The 25,301-nt window shown below is 39.7% G+C and overlaps 2 protein-coding genes across 2 annotated transcripts; one reads left to right on the forward strand and one right to left on the reverse strand.

Moving 5' to 3' along the window:
* Window positions 1-10,551: 10,551 nt before the first annotated feature.
* Window positions 10,552-13,688, forward strand: slc25a4 (solute carrier family 25 member 4). Its single transcript, XM_053480001.1, has 4 exons — window positions 10,552-10,733; window positions 12,108-12,594; window positions 12,689-12,829; window positions 13,180-13,688. The coding sequence occupies exons 1-4, from the start codon at window positions 10,623-10,625 to the stop codon at window positions 13,335-13,337; spliced, it is 897 nt and encodes a 298-aa protein (XP_053335976.1). The 5' UTR covers window positions 10,552-10,622; the 3' UTR covers window positions 13,338-13,688.
* A 464-nt stretch (window positions 13,689-14,152) lies between these two features.
* Window positions 14,153-24,854, reverse strand: cfap97 (cilia and flagella associated protein 97). The gene is given in 6 exon segments (XM_053480362.1): window positions 14,153-15,212; window positions 15,214-15,238; window positions 15,667-15,793; window positions 17,085-17,383; window positions 19,337-21,152; window positions 24,686-24,854. Coding segments are annotated over 5 exon segments (2,331 nt in total). The 5' UTR covers window positions 21,129-21,152; window positions 24,686-24,854; the 3' UTR covers window positions 14,153-15,124.
* Window positions 24,855-25,301: the final 447 nt, after the last annotated feature.

Genomic DNA, 25,301 nt, shown 5'->3' on the forward strand with positions numbered 1-25,301 from the left:
ATTTTTTTAAATGGCAATAGTAATTTGATAATTTGTCTGTGTGTGTGTGTGTGTGTGTGTGTGTTCTTCCTACTGCCATCTCAGGGAGTTTTTTGATTGTTTTGATTTATACACAGTCACATCTCATACAAACTTAAATAATTCTTTCGATTGTGTAAAACTTTTAAAAATTTAATTGAATATACAGAGCCTGGTCCGTAGTTATATGAAACTAGAGTTCTATTGAAATAAATAAATTAATATCTATTTAGATTTTTATTGTACTCTAATAATCTTCCTCAGAAAAGCCATGGAAAGAACCAAATGTTTTAACAATTGCATGTTTACGTGCATGTGTTTTGTTTTGATGGCTCTAAGTTCATTTAATTAAGCTGGTATTTTGTTAATAAAACTGTTCATAAAAATGTGACATATTTTACAACAATTTCGTATGGTTAGTTGTAGGTTCCCCCTTGATTATTTTTTACAATTCGATCTCTATATATAATTCTGAATTAAGGATATATGAATCTTTACTAATAAATAAATAAATTCAGAAAGTAAGAAATATAAAGTATTATGTCATTTATTTTGTAAATAAATGAGATATTTTATCAAAACAAGAATAAAAAAAACAAAAAATGAATTCATAATGTACAAAAAATACCTAATGATCTAGCTACTAATTACACTTATTACAAAAAAAAAAAAACCCTAATGGATTTTGTTAATAAATATATTTATATTTATTTTAATAAATAAAATAATTAAATAATGGAATTTAGCTATACTGTATAATAAATAGTGAATAGTGAATAAATAATTGAATCCAGTTTTTCTACATATGTCGGAGCACAAATGAGTGCAAAATTAGTTTTTTGTCTGATAAACGACATCCATCTTCTATCTGCACTCGGTCACCAGAGCCCCACTTGCGCTCACGAGGCAACTATCTGGTGTCATTTATGTGAAAGAGGGATCGGTTTCCCTGCTCACGTTCCCACTGTTCTCCACAGGCTGAGAAAGAGGGATTTGTGGACAAGAAAGAGAGACGGGAGAGACGGAGCCCGAGAAAAGAATGATCCCCATCACTCGTGGAGACAAGACACCCCGAGAGATAACGGCTGGATGAATGAGTGGCTTATTCCCCTCTTTCTTTCGTCCCGTGCGAGGAGAGAGGGAGAGATGGATGGATGAGAAAGAGTGAGAGAACAAGGCATGGGGAGGAGGGGGAGGATAACTAGATGCCCGTTTATCTGCTGCCTGCTTAATCTGGGCCACCATCTGAGAGAGAGAGAGAGAGAGAGAGAGAGAGAGAGAGAGAGAGTTGAGATTTGAGAAAGAGTTCTGTGAGGACCATCATAACACATAATGATAGAAATATGTGTATTTTTAGTGCTTAGTGAGGACCAAATGTCCCCATAAGTAATAAAATACATGACTGTGTGTGTGTGTGCGTGTGTGTGTGTGTGCGTGTGTGCGTTTTTGTGTCATATGACACAAAAGTTGTTGAATTACATGACTATGTGTGTATATGTGTGTGTGCGTGTGTGCGTGCGTGTGTGTGTGTGAATGTCCAGCTCCATACAGCTGCAGGCTGCGGATTAATCGTCCTCCGCACTGCCACTTTTACACAAGTCGCTCTTTTTGAACAAAAGTCATAGATGCTATTAATGAGATGGTAATCCCAGGCCAGTTTCCCCCGATGGCCGCTGCTCCTCTCTGTCCCCATGAATAAAAATTAAAGCCCTGAATGGCTAGAGAGAGAGAAGAGAGGAAAAAACAAAAAATATTATTCTTCATGGATCATGGTGTGCTTTTGGAGTCTCGGGTTCCCACAAGAAGATCTGACACAGTTCCATCCTCTCTCTCTCTCTCTCTCGCTCTCGCTCTCACTCTCTTGCACGTTTCTCTTCTAGCATGGGGACCACCAGTTAAGACATAAGCGTGGTTAGAAGAAGAGAAGCAAGGGGAAAAAGGACAGTCAACACATATTCTACCTTCATTAAACTCTGGGTTAATTATGTACATGTATGTTTACTCTCCTGTACACAACAACATTCCTACAATTGTTTAATCATGTAGATTACAAATAAACAAAAAACATCTTGTGAGCAACAGTTTTGCAGGTAGATAGACTTTTTCTAACAGCGGAGAATGGCTTAAGCTTACAGGAAGGGGATAATCACTTAAACAAGCATGCTTTACAACCGTCTTGAGCAGAAAAGCATCTCAGGATGCATAACACCTCAAAGTTAAAGACAAATAGGCTACGAGAGCAGACGACCACATCAGGGTCACCTCCTGTCAGCCAAGCACAAGAATCTGGTACCACAGTGGTCACATGAATGCAAAATTACACAGCTGAAGACTGGATTTTTCAAATTTTTCTGGATTTTGGACTAATTATCAACGGTTACACATAATGTTGATGACATGCATACAAACCCCAATGCAAGCTGATAACGAATTAGCGCACTGGCATTAATATAAACCTGTGTTTCGTAGGAGGGTCCAGTAAGTGCTAAATTTTCATAGTTTGTATGGAATTTCACCGCTTTGTGACTAGCATGTGCAGTCTAGCATACAGCATTAATTCTGTCCAGTCGTCATCGTTCCTGGTTTGACTGCTCGACCGCGTTGGATAAAAGCGCCTTCCTAATGAATAAATGTAAATTCTGTTGACCAAACGTGTCAAAAAATTCACGGCGACGGAAGAGAGTGCCACACAGGAACTGGTGACACCGGGATCAGCCTGTTTTAGCATGGCAATGATTTAGCATTGATTAGCGAGAGAGGGAGGGAGAGAGGGAGAGTCCTGAACCGTTCTAAAGTTTCCTTTCTCTCCATTCAGGCGGTCCCTCGGTGCCCAGGCTTTTTCTGTTGGTATTACAAAATCCCCATTCACTCTAACCCTTGTCACCTGTCAACTAAGCCTGGCTGGTTTTCTAGGTCTTTATCCTCAACACACACACACACACACACACACAAGGAAAAAGAAGTAAGAAGCTAAGCTTATACCCAGCCTCCCACTATCAATGCCCACAAACCACACACACACACACACACACACACACACACATATATATATATACAAACAGTCAAACCACATGTCTAGGAGCTGTTACTCTTGCAGATTAAAATTCATTACCCTGTTCTTTTTTCAGAAACGTTTACATTGCGTTGGTTATTGTGGCCTATTCACTGGACGGATGGGGGAGTTCTCATTCTCCGGACTCGCCCGCGGGTGGCCAGGGTCTAATCCGCAAATCCAAGCTTGTAAACTCAACTATTCCGCAAAAACAACCCGACCGTATTAGAGAATAAAAACACATGGCTGTTTATTCCGTTTGAATAATAAAACCTGTGTTAAGTTAAACAATTTCATTTTTTCCCTTCAAAAAAATAAAAATAAATAGGAAACATACACAAAGCTAAAAATAACTAGCTGAAACTGAAAGAGCAAGAGGAATTACATGCATAGTTTTGCAAGAAAACTTAACTTTTATACCAAATTGCAATATAAAAATCGTTTACACATGAAATTGAGTACATAGGTACATGTGAAAATAAGTACATTTTTATTATAGAGGTACATTTTTGTGGGATGTGTAAAAGTTTTCAGAAGGAAATATTTCGATATTTTCAAAATCTTTAACATAAAGGCGACAAAATTTTTAAGTGGTAAAGTGGCTTAAAAACTAATCTTTAAAAAAATCTGTGGCAGATTTTTCTTCTATTTTTCACTTGAAATTATAAATAGAATCATTTAACTTAAGTATTTATGTAATTTTAAAAAAATATACAGTAATAAGATTAATTGTTGAATTAAGCTTGTGTGTTGTTTTAGAAAAAAACAAAAACAAATGAAAGCTCCATTAGAAAACTTTTCACTAGTTTATAACTGAAGTGCAATGAATAGTTTTGTAATAATACCAATTAAATAAAATACTGTCACTGCAGCTTAATTTTATAAAACTAATTTCTGTGAAGTTTTACAAGAAGGGTAAAAAATTAAAAACAAGTAAATAAAATGTAAAAAGTAATCTAATTAAAAATTTGATAAAAATGATACATTTACATGTTTAATTTCTATTTCTTTTTTATCTTATTTATATATTGGTCCTATTGCTTTCTCCTGTTCTTTGAAAAAATGTATACCAGAAGTAGAAAAATAGAAAAGTTACTTGGCTAAGCCATTACAAAAATTATGTAAAAAAAAATAACTTTTAGGTAACAGTAAATCCAGTAAAATGCATCTAAATATTTATTTTCATTTGTGCAAACTGTTATCTAGCAATATTGACAACAGTTGCACACTCATGTGTTCGCTGTTTTCATTTGCACCATTCGAATTTCCAAGAAATACTAGTCAAGAGACTTGACAATATGTGAAATTATGGCATTATGTTTTCCTTGCTTATGAAGCCATGCTACAGGACAGTGTAATACCTTGAGCTCATACCTTAAAAAAAAAAACATGTTAATGAAAAGTTACGGCGAAGAATCTGTCCTCCAGCTGTTCGAACTTGTTGTCGGAAATCTCTAGTCCAAACCTGTAGAGAGGGTTCGAGAGGTCACTGGAGGGTCAGCGGGAGGTCGGGGAGCTGGTCGGATAAGCAGGCCATCAGCATACGCCGTTCAATGACCCTTTAGGTCAAGAGGTTGAATTGGCTCTTCAGCCAAAAGCTGGACACATACTGACCAAATCTTTCAATTGCATATCTCTCAATCTCGGGATTAAAGCCTCTCTATCACACACACTTTCAATCAGCAACCTTCACTCGCTCCAGGAACCACAGAGAATGACCGATTGATTTATCAAGCGCTATGAATAACCTGTGTGTGAATATTCCATCTCTATTAGACTGACAGGATTGTGTAAGTGTTTCAGGTGTGTAACATATTAATCACTAAACCCTTCAACAAGTACAGAAGTTTATAAATGCTTTACGTATGCTATTCACATGACCAATGCTTCATTTAAAGGCTATCCACACTGTACGCATTATATATGGTGTCCATGTTTTGGGGAAGGTTTTGAAAAACACCTGTACTGTACATCCACAAGTGTGCTTAAACAAATTAGAGCACTGCTGCTAGGTTATTACCACGTATAGGTACAATCTTTATGATAACCTAGCAAATAACTGCAGGCTAGTCAGGTTTTTAGACGCATTAAAGCTGTTTACGGGAGATGTAAAAGCACAGGGATCACAAAAATCATACCAAACCATCAGAAATGTCAACATTTACCTCAGATATGTTGATAAAATACTGAAAAAAGACTCGGCTTGATTATTATTACTCAGTTATTACACATACCATCGACCGCTAACCAGACTTCCAGCACTCCTCAGGAGCTAGTAGTATATAATATAATATAATACTAAAACACAACACACTGTGATTGTGTGTAGCTTTATTATTATGTGTGAAAAGAAAGGTGTAGACTATTCATAACTTTTTATTTAACATTTAATCATAAATCCCAGTGTTTACAGGGAATGTCAAGAGACAGCGATCATGAACCGTAAACAGAGCTCTTCAGAATATCAACGTTTACCTCAGATGTGATGACAAAATACTAAGAAAAGGCTGTTTATTAATAGAATTACACTTTAATTACACCTGGCATTGATTATAGATTGCGGAAATTCCTCATTAACTGGTGAAGTCTTTAGATTGTGTGTTATGTAACTTTTCTGAGGTGACTTTTTCCTCAGATGTGACACATTCATGATCAAGTGTTGGTCTTTATAACACACTTTAACAGTAACAGATGCTCACTCTGCTTCTAAAGTCCTATTATTTTTTTAAAATGGTTATTTAAATACAAATAATTTTATGTATAGGTGTTTTGTAGCGTTATAAATAAAATTTTGATAGATATATGGTAAAGCATTTGGAATGGTTTAAGGAGTCATGTACATCAAGCGCATTTTGTAATTCACAGTAAATAAATAAAATTAAAAAGTAAATTATATATATATATATATGGGCACTAAATTTCTATTAAATAATGATAACCTATTGGGCTTGTAGATGTCTTTGATGTTATTTGAGTTTAAAACACACACACACACACACACACACACACACACACACACACACGCGCAGAAGGACATGAGGTTTTAATAAGCTACTTAAACAGGTTTAATTATAAAATTGTTAATGAATCTTTTTACATGCGTACATTAAAAAGTATTTATAATTCCATTTTATATACCATATATACAACTTAATTCCAAACTTAGTTAGTCTATTTTTAATATTAGCATATTTTTACTTTAATAAAAGCATTAACCTGTGGTAAAACAAATGGCACCCCCCAAACTATAACTATGGGGGATCAATAATTGTAAAACCAGAATGGCAGTTGAATGGTTTCTCACCTGCCATGCAGAAGGCCTGGGTTCAGTTCCCTGTTCCTGGATGCAGTGCCGATCTCTAGCACTGATAAAATGGAAGGGTTGCACATCAGAAAGAGCAACCAGATTGGATGGTCGGCTATAGCGACCCCATGATCGGAGCTGCCAAAAGACCTACAACAAGTTTGAGAGCAAAATTGCATTATTTAAGGCAAAATATATATTTAAAAAGATATGATGGAGCAATAATACTCAAAGTTATACCTTTATTTTAAGCTTATGTCTTATACTGTAAGTGTTTTTACAGTACTGGAAATTAAGTCCTTAACACATATCATAGCATTGATTTATCATCCTGTTTTAACAAGTGTCTGAACAAAGTGTCTTTTTAACAGAATTGTACACCAGGTCCCAGCAACCGTTGCTACAGCGACTCATCCAACTCCTGGAGATAGTGGACTGTGTTTGCCTGTGTCTTTTTTTTTTTTTGCCATCCACAAATCCCTTAAGCTGTGGACATCCTGCATACAGCATGGATTCAGGCGTTTATGAGATGTGTGCCCCCGCTGACTCGGGGCGCAGGAGAACTATGGGACGTAAGCTTGTTACAGCTCGAGTCAGTTTGAGTACAAGAGTCGGGAGCCCGAGGTCTCCGTGGTCATGTGTATCATTAGTTGGTAGGATTCATGAAGTGAGAAAGATTTTTCTCGGGGTTAACCCAGGAATTCTCCATCCCGATGGGTTCTTTGTAACCGGTTTTTATTAATGTGCTCCTTCGAATAAAGTATCGTTTCTATAGCAACAACTGTAATAAACAATTCACATAATCAAAGACAATAAAAACATTTCTGATTCCTAGCAAACTGGAATGTACAAAGTATGTTTGAGTCAAAGCAGGACTTTTGATCGTGCAGAGTAAAAACTCTCTTTACTTCTCTATATAATCTCCTGCTACACTAATGCACTTATCCCAGTGCTTCATTATAACATGGATAAAAAGTTTTTTCATCTGACTCCCAGTCTGAAACACTGGCGTCCAAGGAATTCCTTTATTGACCCAAACATGTGGTTTCTGTAATGTGCAAGTGGTGATGGGAAATGTACAGATGTGTCTCTTGCTTCTGCATTTTGACGACAAGTTATCTAACAATTTTCAAGGCTCAGGTGTCCCACTCACAGTGTTCATGAGAGCGACTGACTGCAGCGGGCTTACCTCGGCTGGGATCATCATCATGTTTTACTGCAGCTAAGAGTCTCATCCATGTGCTGTGCTTAAAGTCTTCTGTAAATGTCAATCACCTGTTTTACACCTTCATTCATGAGAAAGTTCATCACAAATGCTAATTTGAACACCCTTTGGTGTAAAAACTTCTTTTTATTTATTGAAAACTTTAACCCTACACTTTTATTTCCCCTTAACTTTTTACTTCCACTTTTTCAGATTTTAACTTAATTTATATAGCATTTATAGTCCTATAGTAATAGTATAATAAATAATCATTTTAAAGTGTAATTTAGATAGATAGATAGATAGTTAGATAGATAGATAGATAGATAGATAGATAGATAGATAGATAGATACTTAAGCAGCGTCTCACTTTCCATGTGCCAGACCACAGCTCTCCATCGCCACCTTCTGACCTTCTCACCCACAGCACACAAAACTAAAGGTTATATTATAAAAAAAAGAAGAAAATGACCAGATGTGCTTCATATACTGATACATAAAAACATAAGATTGGTAACAACCTTATTCATTTAAACATGAGAATAAAAGATACTAGTAACATTTATCGTCAGAAAGGGAACATTTTACATACAAAGCAAATTTTTCTCCTTATTTTTTATAAGTAAATAAAAAGGTAAAATTTTCTAATTAACAAAATACCTTTAATCTTTCCACTCTCAAGAATAAACATTTTACAAATAGACTTTGTAGTATTTATTTACTTATTTATATTATGTTAACATAAATTCCTCCTCATCAAACACACACACACACACACACACACACACACACACACACACACATGGATAAGAACAAAAGCGTCTAAGCATGCATTAAGACTGTGCACATACACTGATCAGCCATGGCCTTATGACTAATATTTAGTAGGTCGTCTCTTTTGACACCATAACAATGATGCACCGTGTGTTCTAACACATTTCTATTGGAATGTGCATCAGTGAGCTTTGGCCACCCATGACCCTGTCGCCAGTTCACCGGTTTTTCTTCCTTGGATCACTTTTGGTATGTCCAGACCACTGCAGTCTGGGAACATTCCATAAGACCTGCAGTTTTGAGTTGCTCTAACCCACTTGTCTATCCATTACAATTTGGTCCTTCTCACAGTTCCTACATTTTCGATATCTCTCGGCTGGAAGAGGGTGGGATGTATTAAGCAGCAAGTGAACCTTTTTTCCTGAAGTAAGTTGGAATGTGTTATGATGTGTTGGAAGCCAAAAAAAAAGGGCAAGCATAAGGATTTGAGTGTCTTTGACAAGGGCCAGATAGTGTGGGCTAGATGACTGGGTCAGAGCAGGTCCAAAACTTCAGGTCATGTGGTGTGTTCCTGAAGTATACCAAAAGTGGTCCAAGGAAGGAAAACCAGTGAACTAGTGACAGGGTCATGGGGTGCCCAGGCTCGCTGATGCAGACTGGGAGTGAAGGCTGGCCCGTGTAAGCGCTAGTGTAGATCAAATTATTTAAAAAAAGTTTAATTCTGGTTGTGACAGGAAGGGGTCAGAACACTGAGTGCATCACTGCTATGGTGGCAAAAGTGAAGACCTACTCAGAATTAGGCAGGTGGTCCTAATGTAACGGCTGATCAGTGTACACATAAGATTTAGGGGGGGGTTCACACACCCCTGGTGCCTGCGATCCGCTCCGGGTTTTACAGTTTGACCTTAAGAGAGAGTCAGAAGCTCTGGACTGAAACTGATCCCCTCGCGCCATGGTGACGTGCTCATGTGCCTTGTGCGTAATTACGCACGAGACTCGGGAGACTTCGGGGTGAAATAAGCGGTGTGGAAAAAAAGTTTTGACCCCTGTGACTCTACACAGGTCCGAGTCATTCTGTCCAGGCTGAGAAAAAGTGAAAGGATTTAGGGTGCGCAGTGAGGAGGACACTATTCAGAGCGCCCACATAGGACAAAATGTTTAGACCAATTCTATTATTATTATTATTATTATTATTATTATTATTAAGACAAAAGCACAGATTGGTTGCAAGGTGAATGTAAAGGGTTGGTGTGAATGATTTAGAGGGAGCTGGCAGGTTGCTGTGTGAGAGGTCATTCAAACGCACACAGGAGCATAAAGGCGTGTTTCATTCAACATTTTAAACAGATTTTATATATATATATATATATATATATATATATATATATATATATATATATATATATATATATATTTTTCTATAACAAATGTACAGTGTTTTATGCTGGTCTACACTTTGAGATCCACAAACAGCTGAAATCAATTTCCCTGTGTGTGCCAACATACATTATTATTATTATTATTATTAGTCGTTGCAAGGTGAGTGTAAGGTTTGTTGGAGGAAGTTTGCATGTTGCTGTGTGAGAGGTCATTCAAACGCACACAGGAACATAAAGGTGTGTTTCATTCAACATTTTAAACCAAAAAAAAAAAGTAACATGAAAGGGTTATTATCCTCAATATTAGGTCAATAGGATCGTTTATAATAACAATTGCATGTTTTAAAATAATGACCGTTATTATAGTAAAAATTTACTAAATGTAATGTATAATTATAAATAAATTAATTCTATAAGAATAATATATATAATATTAGGGTGTATATATAATAATATATATAATAATAAATAATATAATATAATATAATACAATAATATATATAATATTAATATAAGGTTATTTTATGATAAATATATGTGCTTGTTTCATTATGATTATTATTATTATTATTATTATTTATACTATTCAGGCAAAAAAAAAAAAAAATCCACTTTGTCCTTTAAACGTCCCCCAGTGTCCCGCATGGCGCCCCCTCCTCATGCCCCCTGACCCGGGATCTTTATTCCCGCCGCACTTTCTGTTCGGTGGCGCGCGTGTCCGTCACCCCGCTCCTCTCGCGATAGGTGCGCGCCTATATCAGGAGCGCGCAGGCCCGCGTGCTCGTCCATTTGGAGGGTCCAGCGGCGTGTGGAGAGCTTTGAGCGCACGCAGACAGAAAGACAGACAGAGAGACAGAGACACACACACACACACACACATTCACCGGCACCATGAGTGAGGCGGTCACCAGCTTCTTAATTGATTTCCTGGCAGGTGGAGTGGCTGCGGCCATCTCCAAAACCGCCGTGGCTCCCATCGAGAGGGTCAAACTCCTGCTGCAGGTGTGTGTGTGTGTGCAATTTATAAAAAATGTTCTATAATATAAATCTAAATTAATTTATGCATGTAAGTATGTACTTATGTAATATGCAATATATCTTTTGGACACTAATACACTAATGAATATAATATTGTAAAAGGCCACAGTGTTTTTGCTTTAAAAAAAACCCACAAAAACATAGATACTATAACAGATAACTTTAGAACCAGCTTCAAAATCAATAACTGATAACCATCCAAAGAGAAGCTCTTTACTAACCATGTGCATGCATGTGAAACATCAATAAATACTTCATTACTTAAGATACTTTACATCATCTGTACTTGCATGGGCAGTTAAACTCTTAAGAGTCCTAAAGACCTATCTGATTCTTAGACATTTGAGTTAATTCCTCCAACCCTCCCCCCTCCCAAAATATAAATAAATAATAATAATAATGCATCTTATTTATATAGGCGCCTTTCAAGTCTCCCAAGGTCCCCTTCCTATTCCTATTCTAACCTCCCCAACAGTGTTTGATGCTACTTATAGTTAGTAATCTAGTAACCAGTGTAAGGATCAATCCAATGATGAAATCTTCAAACACTTTCGTAGGTCGCTTTGGATAAGAGCGTCTACCAAATGCCTAAATGTGGTCGCCCTTGTTGCATCTTGGCCACCAATTTTCAATTTTCATATTGCATGCCCTCTCTAGTCTTTATTCCAACTGGAGAGCACTGGACTTCACAGTGTGGGCCGTTCGCTGCGAGGCTTTCTGAAACGATTTTACAGTATGTCTAACACCAAACTTTTACTGTCTTTCAATAAGGCAGGATGTTTAGTCTGATATTAACTGATCAATTTCGTCCAATTTTGAGTTGATTGCAGTGTTTGAGAGGTGCTACCGAACAAGTCGGGGACATAACGGTTGGTAAAAACGTGGTTGCAGAGAGTGATGATACTTGGGGTGAATCCAGTGCTAAAAATAGCCTAGGGTTTGCAACCCAATACCCATACCCCCCATCTCACAGGAGTGTAATCCTCAATGTGGCTGGAGCACATAGTCAGACTAATCTTTCCAGTAAGAATACCGGAGCAAAGTTGAACGAGAGACAAATACATTATGGAAAGCATGGAACTCAACTGTTGAAAGGTCAAGAATGTAATACGTTAAAAGAAAGGTCACATGAATAGTTAAGGCTTGTCCTTAAGTGTCCAGATCAAACAAAATGATGAAACTTATAATCTTCAAGTCATATTGCGTCAAGTCATTTTGTGGGGAATTTTATCAGTAAGGTAGTATCTCCATCAAAAGTGGCAACTCAACTCCCAACTCCAAGAAATGAAGTATTTAAGATTCATGCATCCAAGTTAACTAAATTCCTCTCCGCTCCAGGTCCAGCATGCCAGCAAACAGATCACAGCCGAGATGCAGTACAAAGGCATCATCGACTGCGTGGTGAGGATTCCCAAGGAGCAGGGCTTCCTGAGTTTCTGGCGTGGAAACCTGGCCAACGTGATCCGTTACTTCCCAACTCAAGCTCTCAACTTCGCTTTCAAGGACAAGTACAAGAAGATCTTCCTCGGAGGTGTCGATAAGCACACTCAGTTTTGGCGCTACTTCGCTGGCAACTTGGCATCAGGTGGTGCCGCCGGTGCAACGTCACTCTGCTTCGTGTACCCACTGGACTTTGCTAGGACCCGGCTGGCTGCCGATATTGGCAAAGGCGCTGCCGAGAGAGAGTTTACCGGCCTGGGCAACTGCCTGACCAAGATCTTCAAGTCAGATGGCATCAGAGGGCTCTACCTTGGCTTCAATGTGTCCGTGCAGGGCATCATTATCTACAGAGCTGCCTACTTCGGGATCTATGACACAGCTAAAGGTAACAGTTGACTGAGGTTTGATTAAGTTCATTCAGGAATGAGTATACTGTGTATAGATATAAAGCTCAAATCCTCTTCATTGCCAACTTGCAGGCATGCTGCCAGACCCCAAGAACACACACATCGTTGTCAGCTGGATGATCGCCCAGAGTGTCACCGCTGTTGCTGGTATCGTCTCATACCCCTTCGATACCGTCAGACGTCGTATGATGATGCAGTCAGGGCGCAAAGGAGGTAATGCTATAAATAAAACATGTTTTTTGTTGTCTTTAAGTAACCAAGTGGTGTTTCCTTGATGTTCATGGTTGCCAACTGGCTTAAATTATTTAAACCAAACTTGTTTGTGAATACTATCATTCCCCCGACCCCAACAAAACTCAGGAGTATTCAACTGGGCCACGATTTCCAAATACCACCTATTGCACAAAAGTCCAGTAGGTGGCAACAACACACTTTTTAAGTTTGCACCTTCTGGACTGGCTCCACCTTCTGGATGTTTGCTTCTATGTGCTTGATCACAATTTCATGGTTTTGGCCTCTGCCCCATTTTCATCACACTTGTCTGTTCTGCTTCCCTTTTCCAGCTGACATCATGTACAAGGGCACAGTGGATTGCTGGAAGAAGATCATCAAGGACGAGGGACCTCGGGCGTTTTTCAAGGGCGCCTGGTCAAACGTGCTGAGAGGAATGGGCGGCGCTTTCGTGCTCGTCCTCTACGATGAGATCAAGAAGTTCACATAAATGCCGAAGCCTCCAGATCTCGCTCACCGAACGACCCTCAACGCTGTGAACGCTGAGAGCGTGTCGACCGTCCGAGAGCGACAGGAAGCAGCCAGTTCCTCGTCCACTCCCTGTACCTGTGTAAATATATTTAACCCCGACCCACCCACATCTCAAATCACGACCGTCCTCTCAGGTCCGATTACTTTCGGTATGCAAATATTGCTACCGTTTGTTTATAACAATTTTAGAAAAGGAAAAAAAAAAAACGAGCACCTCTGGGAGTTCTGGTAATGGAAGAAGCGTGTCTGTACACCAGAAACATCAACAGTTCTTGTGTTCTTTTAATAAAAATAAACTTGAAAAACACCATTTATGATTTCGTCTCAATCATTCTTTATCAGAAACAAGTTGCGTTCTTGTTCTCGGTATCTCAGTATTCTTCTTATTCAATGTCGTCCAACAAGGACGATAGGAAGACGGCTCTCATCGCAAAAATTAAAAACATAAATAAAAATGATGTAAATATGCCTTTAATTACATTTGTACTGATTTAGGTGACCTTGGTGTCCTCTAGCTTTGAGTTAGGTAACATCACCAGGGATCCAACATGAAAAAGATGGTAACGCGTCGTAAAGACAACGAAACAAAACACAGGTCGTTAACCGGTCTGTCTCTCAGAATGCCTGAGATAATAACACTAATCCTTCTGTACAGAAGCACCAAAAGGTCAGGAGTGTTAGGATTACCGACCTGAAGCCATCCATAGTAACAGCATAGTAACCTGCGTTAATGTGCATGTACTGTATGTGCTGGGTCAAAGGTCACACAATGGCGCAAATGAAGGAATTTTATTAATGTAACAAACATACATATACATATATAGATATAAAATATATATTTAATGATTTTAAATCTCAAACCACAGACGATACGCTCACATTATACAGTCATGAGTTAAGCCAAGCATTAAAACTGCTATTTCAGGCACAAAAGAAGCAAGCAAGCGTACGACAGGAATGTATGCACGTAGCTCCGAGAGCAGCGTACGAGCGGTTCAGAATTCGTTTTCATGCTCTAAGTTTGGCAAGCGCCGTGTACGGCTGCAAAAATATCAAAAATCGGGGTTACCCTCCTCCACGGATCTAGAAATCTATAAACCAGGTGATGCTGATTGTCGTGTGCAGTGTACTCTAAGAATAGGAGCCTCATTAATGTGTTTGATCGACTCGAATCGTTAAGCGGATCAAAGTTTGGTTTTCGTAAAATTGTGCATTCAAAGCCCTGGATTATAAAACACAGTAAATATTGATAGAAATTGTCATAATTTGGTAAAGAAAGTATTTAGTATGATATATATCGTGGATATATCTACAGGTTCAGAGAGGCCATTCGATAATATTTGTCACTTTTATGATAATGAATGAAGTGCCTGGTTTTAAATAGAGAAGTTTAAAAATCTAATCTCTATCTACTCCAATAATTTTGCAAATCATCTATCGCCAGCTATTTAGATAAAATGTATTTTCTAGCCATGATTTAAAGTTTACAAAGCATTTAAATATAATGAAATCATTTCGAAGCATGGTCTCCTCAAAACTCTAAACAATTTAAGGAAAGGCAACATGGTCACAAGATTAAACAACGTGTTAATGTGCAAAGATTACGTTCATCATCAAGGTCTCCTCCGTACCCAGCGTTTAACGTACACCCTATTAGAACTAGCTCTTCACCAGGTCATAAAGGTCCTCATACTCATTACATTAAAGTGGTCCATCAGAACATGCGCCATGTTGCGGGAAGCAGGTTCAAGTGTGACGGAGCCGGGGGATTGGATCAGGACGCGGAGCAGAGGTTCTGGTGGGTTTCGTAGATTCAGGTCTGCTTCTGTGAGGTTGAATTGCAGGTTCTCGTGGTTCTTCCTGTCGGGGGTGACAGTAGAATCAACTTAAATTGTCATAGACAACACCGTTAGTTTTAAAGCTTCCAAATTATACTATTTCTTTAACAAGTTGACAACAGTCTCTGAGCTTTCCTAGACTGTGTGTGATAATGCTCCAGCTGAAATACACCTCACTCAGATAACTCTCCTTTTACCTCACTTCTCATCCGAACACGCAGTTTCAGTGTCTATGCAAATAAGCTACTGCTGAGCCACGCCCCTCTGGTGAACGGCAGCAAGCCGGGGGAAGAGGAGGGGTTCTTCATTTATGAGGTCACAACTGGAGAAAAATCTAATTCCCTTTGTTTAAACCCTGGCCAATACAAATTATAAAACAAGATCTTTTTAAATCAGTTTTTTTTTTTTTTTTCTATGTGCATGCGTCCTTTAAAATGTGTGTGAAATTACCTGATGTAGGCCTAAAGGGAGCCGTAGGTATTCCAAGGTATCCGGCTTGGCGCTGGTAGTCTGTGAGCTGTTCTATTCGGGTCATTCCTGGTGTCGGCTTCACAGCCTCCAAACGCTTTAGAAAGGCCTGTGACAAAAGGACATGTATGGATTTACAGCGTGTAATTTTATTTCATTGTGTCACATTATGTCTTATATAAATGTCCTAGATGCACATCATATGTTCCAGACTGTAAAAGGGCAAAGGCGGGTAAATGGTCTTTTGTAACAGCGCTACTAAATATCCAAATATAACAGAAGGTTTATTATATTAACTTGGAGCAAATCATTGTTTTATAGGAGGAATAAAACATTGTAATAAAGTCTTGATGCCTCCGACCGAGAGTTCACCAAGTGCTAGAACGGAGTGAAAGGTTCCTTGTGACCCATTGAAGGTATAAATAACCAGGGATCAGAATGTCAGCAGCACTCGTGCCTCCGGGAGCGTTTGGAAACCCTACAGTAAGCAGAAGCCGATGAGAAGCGCGTCACTGGAAATAGAGCAAAGACTGAAGGCCAGCGTTTAGGACACACACCAGATCTGGAAAGATTCGGAGAACCGCTAGGGATTAGTTCAATATACAAGGAGGAGAGAACGTTCAAGCTCAAGCTCAAAAGAGAGGGAATGAAAAATAATGAATCAGAGAAATAGAAAATGACAGTGAGAGTATGTGTGTGTGTGTGTGTGTGTGTGTGTGTGTGTGTGTGTGTGAAGGGAAGAAAAAAGCCACAAGCTGGATTGTGTTACTCCTCTGTGCTAAGAATAGAGGGATAGGGAAAGAGCAAGTGGGAGGAAAAAGAGAGAGAGAGGGAGTAGGAACGATTTGTCCCAACCTGTAACGCTCATGACATTCGTTTGGTTGGACATTACAACACTGATCAGATATTAGAACAGATGAACATCCCCGATGTACTTTATTGTTCTATCCAACCTACAGAAGTTCAGTTATATTAAGGACAGGTTACAATGTTAACTTTCACTCCTTTTACTTTCTATTTCTAACCATTTAACTTTCTTTGAGACTGAGACTCCTCCACCTGGCGCTGCCTGTCTGACAGCACTGCAACACTCCGTTTGTAGCTTCCACAGTCTTCACACACACACTTTCACTCAGCAGCTGGTACAAACAGGATATTGTGTAACCCTATTATAAGCTTTCCTTTTTTTGTCTCAAGCATAAGAGCTCGATCTAATAACAGTCGCACATGAGCGCGTGAAAGGTGCTGAAAACTGAGTTAGGTAGACCCCTAGTGGTCAAATATTTAAAAATATTAAAACATTTCTGAACTGGTGTGAAAACGCAGAGCGGCCGATATACAAAATTAAAATGAACACCTTGAGAACGGTTTTAGAAAGAGTCTTAGTTTCCGACACTGACCAGGTTTGCTTGATGGATCCGCCGTTGTTCGCGCTGCCTGTTGAGGGCACTGTGATAAGGTCGGAAAGGTGGCGTGTATGAGCGGTACGTGGAGCAAGACAAAGGCCGAGTGGAGGAGTGGGAGAGCTCACGCACGAGACGCTGGTTCTCGCGCTCGATGCGCCGCACCTCATCGGTGGAGAATGAGTAGTTCTTATGCCGCTGGGTTGCGCTGCTCTTCCTGCTGCTGCTGACAGATGTGCTTCCAGGAGTGGAGACATGAAGGACCCTGTCCATCTTTCTGTGGCCACTCGGCACAGCTGGAGAAGAGGAAGAAACGTGAGGAACACAAGAACAGAACATGGCTTATTTATTGGGAGATGATCACCTACATACCTGCCCCTAGTTAGGTATTCATTATACACTACCAGTCAACAGTCTGGACACGCCTTCCTAGTCAATGATTCTTCTATATTTTATATTAATACTAAAGATGTTGAAATTAAGATGTAGCAAATTATTTAATTAATCCTTTAAATCAATTTAAAAAACCTGTGAAATAACCCAGAATATGTTTTATATTGTCAATTCTTCTAAGTAGCCACCTTTTGGTTCAGTGACAGCTTTGTACACTCTTGGCATTCTCCCAGTCAGCCTGAGAGTGGGTTTCCAACAATCTTGAAAGAGTTTCCAGAGGTGTTGAGTACTTGGCTGCTTTTTCTTCACTCTCCAGTCCAACTTATCCCAAACCATCTCAAATCGCTCTTACATAACCCTAACCATGTGCTTGGGGTCACTGTTCTGCTGGAAAACAAATGGTGGTCCTACTGAGTGCTAACTAGATGGGATAGCGTGTCGCTCCAGAATGCTATGTTAGCCAGGCTGGTCAAGTGTGCTCTCAATTTTGATAAAGTCACTAACAGTGTCATCAGCAAAGCACCATCACACCTTCTTCTCCATGCTTCACAGTGGGAACCGCACATTCAGGAACCGTCTGTTCACCCTCTCTACGTCTAACAAAGATACACCCACTCACAAAAGTGAGTACACCCCTCTAATTTCAGCTAACATTTTAGTATATCTTTTCAAAAGGACAATACTATAGAAATGAACCATAGATATATTTTAAAGTCATTCGTCAATGTGCAGCTTGTATAACAGTCCTCTGTTAATAAATGAACATACAGCCATTATTGTCAAAATAGCCGGCAACAAAAGTGAGTGCACCCTAAGTAATAACAGCTGTACATCTCAAAGATGCAACGTCACATATCCTATTCATCATGTTCATGTATTTGTCAGTGGGCGAGTATGTCTCCAGACCTGAACCCTATTGAGCACCTGTGGGACGTCCTCAAGCAGAAGGTGGTGGAGCGCCATGTCTAACAACATGTGCAGCTCTTGGGAAGTCCAGGCCCAAAAGGAGTAAGGCCATAATATATAACAACATGCTTTTTTTTTTTTAACCAAAAACATTAATTGCAGTCAAGTAAAGAAAATCATGCTCTGTCTACACGGGCCTTTTACCTCTCTTGTATAAATAAGTCATTTCTTCTCTATTTGAGAGGCCTTAAGGTAAATAAGCTATTGAACATTTTAGTTTTTGGCATGTATGCTAAAAAAATAGCAATATAAATAAATGCATCAATGCAAAAACATTAGAAAGTATAACGGTTTGCCAAATGCACATTTTGGAGACACACAGTGTTCAAAGAAGCCAATTAGAAACAGGTTGTCAGCATGTGACACAATCACAGCTACTCTAATCTAAAGCTAGTCATTCTAATAAACGTATCCTCTGCAGCTGAGGTAGCTCTTAGTTTTCCTTTGGGGCATGCCGTTCTCATAAGAGCCAGTTTCTTGACAGAGATGGTTTTGGCAACTGCACTTGGAGATTTAAAGTTTAAAGGTTTTCAGCTTTTTGCAGATTGACTGATCTTCATTTTTTAAATTAATAATAGCACTAACATTGATTTTTTTTTTTTTACCATGGACTCTATAGCCACCCTTCCTCTGCACACGGCCACTTATGGTCTAAAGCACATTAAGGAGGCAAGAAATGTCACAGATTAACTCTTGACAAGACACACCTGCGAACTGAAAACCATTCCAGGTGATGACCTTGTGATTCTGATGAGAGAATGCTTGGCACACCCATAAAAAATAGTTTTCAACGCATATATCATAACTAAATGTATCGATTTTGGACAATCTATAATATAAAACATATTCTGGGTTGTTTAACACTTTTTAGTTTTTGCTGTGATACCTACCAGATCTTTTCTCTTCATCTGTTTTCACATCCAGCTGTCGTGGAGTTCCCAAAGTGCCTTTAGGTAAGGTGGTTTTAGTGGATTTAGTAGATTTAATGGATTTAGTGGATATGGGCGATTTAGTGGTGGTGGGTGGGGCCTTACGAGAAGGCTGCTTGGGAGTGGATACAGGGGTAACGACTGTGACTGGATCGCAAGAATCTGTCGGTTCTGAGGTTTTGGGTCGTTGCTTCTGACTGACTGATCGCTGTCGTGGCTGTAGCCATAGGGATGAGGATGCCTTCCTGTCGGAGAGCAAGGCTAAGTGGGTGGGGCTGTGATACCTACCAGATCTTTTCCTTCTGGCTGTATTTGGTTCAAACTGCCGTGCATTGGTGGTTCCCGAAGTGTCTTTAGATAGGGTGGACTTAGTGGATTTAGTGACTTTAGTGGTAGTGGACGGGGCCTTATGGAACGACTGCTTGGATTTAGTGGATTTAGTGGTAGTAGGCGGGGCATTACGGACTGACTGCTTGGATTTAGTGGACTTAGTGGTAGTGGGCGGTGTCTTACGGACTGACTGCTTGGATTTAGTGGATTTAGTGGTAGTGGGCGGGGTCTTACATAACGATTGCTTGGGAGTGGATAAAGCAGTAACGCCTGTAACTGTATCAGAATCGGTCGGTTCTGAGGTTCTGGATCGTTGCTCCTGACTGACTGATCTCTCTCGTGGCTGTTGCCATGGGGACAAGGAAGACTGCCTGTCGGTGAGCATGGCTAAATGGGTGGGGCTGTGATACCTACCGGATCTTTTCCTTCCGGCCGCATTTGGATCAAGCTGCCGTGCACTGGTGGTTCCCGGAGTGTCTTTAGGTAGGGGGGATTCAGAGGAGGTGGGCAGGGCCAGGTCGAACGACAAAGGTGGATTAATGTCTGGAGAGGATAAAGGGGTAACATCTGTCACGGTATCATCAGAATTAGCTATTTCTGAGGTTCTGGGCCGTTGCTTCCGATTGAATGATCTCGGTCGTGGTTGTCGCCGTGGTGACAAGGTTGACTCTGTGTTGGAGAGCTTGGCCGAGGAGGTGGTGCTTCTTTCTCTACTACTGGATGACGATGAGCTCCGGGTGCGAAATTTGCCAGGAGATTTTGTGGCTGGTTCCCTGCGATGATGGCTCTTCTCCTTGTTTTTAAAAACGACATCTTCCTCAGCTGCCGAGGAGGAGGGAGAGGAGCAGATGCTGGATGAGACATCGGCTTGGCTGCCACGAATTAAGGACATTTCCGAGTGAGCGAGTGGTGAGGATTTCCTGGATAACGTATCAGAATCCTCTTTTTCACAAGTCGCCTCGTCTTTTTGAACGCTGTCCTCCTTACATTCAGAATCATCCATAAACCCTCGCTGAACCTCAAGCCCAGACATCTCTTTCTCTAATAATTCTATGCCACATTCAGGATTTTCCGTCTCTTCACTCCCTTCCTTTAAGCTTTCAGGCTCCTCGACCTCTTTTGTGATTTTGGAGCTTTCCGGTTGGTTAGGACGCTCCTCGTTAGTGCTTTCAGACTCCTTGATCTCTCTTGTGATTTTGGAGCTTTCTGGTTGGTCAGGATGCTCCTCATTAGTGCTTTCAGTCTCCTTGACTCCTCTCGTGATTTCAGAGCTTTCCAGTTGGTCTGGGTGTTCCTCCTTAGTGCTGTTCCTGTCCTTTGTCTCGTCTTGGACAGGTTCTTCTGGCTTGGTGTCACTTGCATCGCAGTCACTGTCGAAGAACGAATGATCCACTTCCCCTTCCAGTTGTTTTGGGCTGGACATTGTGAACTTCTTATTTATCGCCGTCTAAAAGGATAAAAAAAAAAAAGCATTTGTGAGTAAGATCAGAGGATAAAACTGAGTAGACTGGTTGAATCTAACAGGATGGATTGTGGTAATGCAAATAACCACTCTTTAAAAATGTGAGTAGAAAAACATCTCAGAATTCTCAAAATACATCAAACTCTGAGGAAGAGCAGCTACAACAGCAGAGATCAGGAGATCAAGCTGCCTAACATGGCGTAAGAACTTCTAGCTAGGAGTCTAAGTTTAAGAGTGATTTAGGGCCAAACTCCAGCTATTATTTCAGTGAGGAAGCAGAAATGACCCCATTGCTAAAGATGACACATTTTTCAGAAGACTGGTCGACCAGGGAATTAATCTCTTTCCACTTTCTTTTCACTCTTGCTGGTATTGTGCATATTAAAGAGAGTCAGGTTCGGGAATGAAAAATTCATGATCCAAGCCAGTTACCTGCTGATATAATATTATCACGGTACCTCTGTGCTGGTTCGATAAGTATCACAATTTTCTAAATATCCCAATTCGATATTACATTTTCCACGATTTTGTTAGTATTTTCAACCTTTAAAAAAATTCATGAGTAATTAAATGCAGCACATTCCTTATAGCATTAGTTTCCCTCACACTAGAAACTAACTTCAAGTACAAGAGTTTAACTTCAAATTCAAGTTAACACTACATTTTTACTGAGCAGCATGTATCTCTGTCATCCACTATAATTATTATTTCTGAACAAACTTAGCAAATAATTCACTCCTACCATACGGGATGAAAATGTGGCAATAGTTCAGAGTGTGCCACCTGTAGGATTTACCACCTCAAACGCCTTCAAAGTCTCAGAAATAAACTTGACAATGAGCGTGTGGGTTGAGTGGCTTCGAGCATTAGCACTCGCGGTGTTGTGAGACTGGTGTAAGTATGTTTAATGAGTGGGTTTAAAATTAATTCGCTCACAGTTTGATGAAAAAGTCAAATCTGAGGGTTTTATTGCGTGATTTTTGATAATGTAACACCACAGAACTGCGTTTCTGCTGCTCCACTTGGATCCTTATGCGGCTGGTACAGAATCGTTTATATCTAAGGCTGATCAGCTGCTGAACGGTCACGGTCAATCAAACTAAAAGCCAGACAATTCTGTTTACTGACCGATCGACCAGTTTATGTCTATTATAAACTTATATTTTTTTTTTAAATTGGGCCTTTAGTGGCTCAGTCGTAGGTTTCTCGTCTGTCATGCAGAAGGCCTGGGTGTGATTCAAACCCAAACGCCCAAACCTCAGCCACTGGATGCAGCACCAGTCCGAATCCCGGATAAATGGGAGGGTTACATCAGGAAGGGCAAACCTGTGCCAAGTTGTTGTGCGGATTGGATGGTCCACTATGGCCCGGATTGTGGCGGATTGGATGGTCCACTATAGCCCACTTATCCTCCACTCTCCCTTAATGGGAGCAGCCGAAAGACCAACAATAACAACAAGTTTTTCAAAATTTTATTTTCCGTCTCTGGTCTCTTTTGCATACTGGATGTTGATTGGCTCTAATATATAAAAAATAGTTTTTAATGCACACATTTAACTATTATGATAAAAACGTTTTGGTTAAGAAAAAAAAAACAAGGATAGTGTTGTTATATGTTAAATCTAGTATATAAAACACAAATTCTGTTTGATCGGTGAACAGATAGTTCAGTCACAGGTGTGTCCACCAGGTGCCGCGATACCACCAAAGAAAACTTTGCAAAACAACCACTCAACATTTGAGATGGAAAATTCTTCTCTGACACTGTATCAGGGTTAATTTCATTTGCATGTTGTCATCGGCATGAGAATTAAAATTTTTTTTTAAAAACACACATTTCAACAAGACCAGTAGTGGCTGTGTGAACACGCAATTCTTGCCCCAAACAATGAAAATGTCAACAAAAATCAACAACAGCATTTTAAAAGAGCTGCCTGGGCTTTCGGTGGACGCTGTTGTCTAATTAAATGAAGCCATTTATGAAATTTGGAAATTTTTGGAAATGTAATTTTTTTTTATTCTTTGGAACCTCTCAAAGGTCCACCATGTCAACACTTATTATCACTCGGGAATTAAGGAATATCTTTATATACAGGTGCCAAAAAGTCAAGCTAAAAATATTGTTTATCCCAAGTTGTTTATGCTCATACAGTCAGTCCCTTGCAAAACTATTTATACCCCTTGAATCTGTCTACATTTGTAATGTTACAACCACAAAGGTAAATGTATTTTATTGGGATTTTATGTGACAGACCGACACAAAAATGGCACATAATAGTAAAGTGGGAGGAAAATGATAAATGGCTTCCAAGACTAAAATTTTACAAACTTCCATTTTACAAATTAAAATCTGTGTGGCATGCATTTGTATTCACCCCGCCATAAGTTAAATACTTTGTAAAACCACCTTTAACTGCAATTACACCTGCAAATGTTCTGGGGCGTGTCTTTACAAGATGTGAATTTCTTTTTCCCGTTCTTTGCAGATTGGTACAGACCGTCTGTGAACAGTAATTTTGAAGTATTGGATTTAGGTCTGGACTTTGACTCGGCTGTTTCAACACATGAACATGCTTTGATCTAAACCATTCAATTGTAGCTCTGGCTCTATGTTTAGAGTCATTATCCTGCTGAAAGGTGAAGCTCAGCCCCAATCACAGTCCTTTTGCAGACTTTAACAAGTTTTCTTCCAAGATTGCCCAAGATTGTTAGTTTTCCAGTTGAAATTTTGTTGAAAAGTTGAATTTTGGTCTCATCTGACCAGAGCACTTTGTTCCACGTTTGCCGTGTCTCTCACACACGCTCACGGAAAATGCAAACAGGACGTGTTGCTTTCTTCTTGCCACTCTACTAATACACGACTGAGTGTTGTCCTACGGGCAGATCCGCCCACCTAAGCTGTGGATCTTTGCGGCTCCTCCAGAGTTATCGTGGGCCATCTGGCTGCTTGTCTGATTAATGCTCTCCTGTCAATTCAGGTGGACGTCCATGACTTGCTCTTACCGTTTTTGGATGTTGGATAGAACAGTGTGGTCCGTGAGATGTTTAAAGCTAGTTATAACCTAAGCCTGCTTTAAACTTCTCCAAACTTTCTCTGCTAAACTTTATCCCTGACCTGTCTATTTTTACGTTTAAGTTTGTAATGTTTGCACAAATGTGGAAAATTTCAAGGGGACTTTTGATGTTTTTTTTGTTTGTTTGTTTGTGCAATACAATTTGTATGACATGAACAGAATTTGCAGTACTTTTCATTAGTGTATAGAATATGAAAAGACTGGGGCAGGTCAGGATGTTCAGATAAAGCTGAAGGGAAATAAAACCAGAGTCTATACGGAGTGAATTAGTTAAACATGAACGCAGCAGATGTTTCCAACAACATAAACACAGCAAACACTTCAACATCCAGTGCGGCTTGTGTTCAACCTAATAATAATAATAATAACACTAATAATAAGAAGAAGGAAACAGCGCTGAAGCTCCATGGCAACGCAGCACGCGCGAACCACGACAAAACTCACCTTTAACGCTGAAATGTGCACAAATTTCCCCACATCATCGGAGAGGAATCAAAACAACAACAACAACACACACCATTTCCGCTGGACAGTATTGTTACGTGGGACTCCGAAACCCAGAAGCTCGTAGAAATAAATACATAAACAGAACGCCGCTTTACTCGGGCCTGTGTTCGGTTCCCTGACTGTGACGTGACAATGACGTCAGCACCGCCGTGACCAATCAGCACACAGCGCGGCCCCGGCAGCGCGACAGTCGCTACACTGTATCAGATTGTAACAAACGGACTGTAACAGATCGGCACAGTGAGAATCTTTAACGGAACTTCCGGGGAAACTTTTGTCCGTTAAAAAAATTTAAATGACGCTTCAGCTAGAAATCACCTGACCGCGACAGCTATGCTAAGCAGTGGATACTAAAGAAAGCGGGTTTCCCTAGCAACGGTAACTAAGTGACGTCACTTCCGCAACCGGCTTGCTGTCAAATTTATACAGACGTATTCCGGATTATATTATAGACTTACAACATATTATAGACTTATACTGTAAAAAAAAAAAAAAAAAAAAGTAAAAGAACCATCTCTTAACAAAATCAAAGCAAAAAACAACAACCGCCACT

Source organism: Clarias gariepinus, chromosome 20, assembly GCF_024256425.1.
Source record: "Clarias gariepinus isolate MV-2021 ecotype Netherlands chromosome 20, CGAR_prim_01v2, whole genome shotgun sequence".
NCBI lineage: Eukaryota > Metazoa > Chordata > Actinopteri > Siluriformes > Clariidae > Clarias > Clarias gariepinus.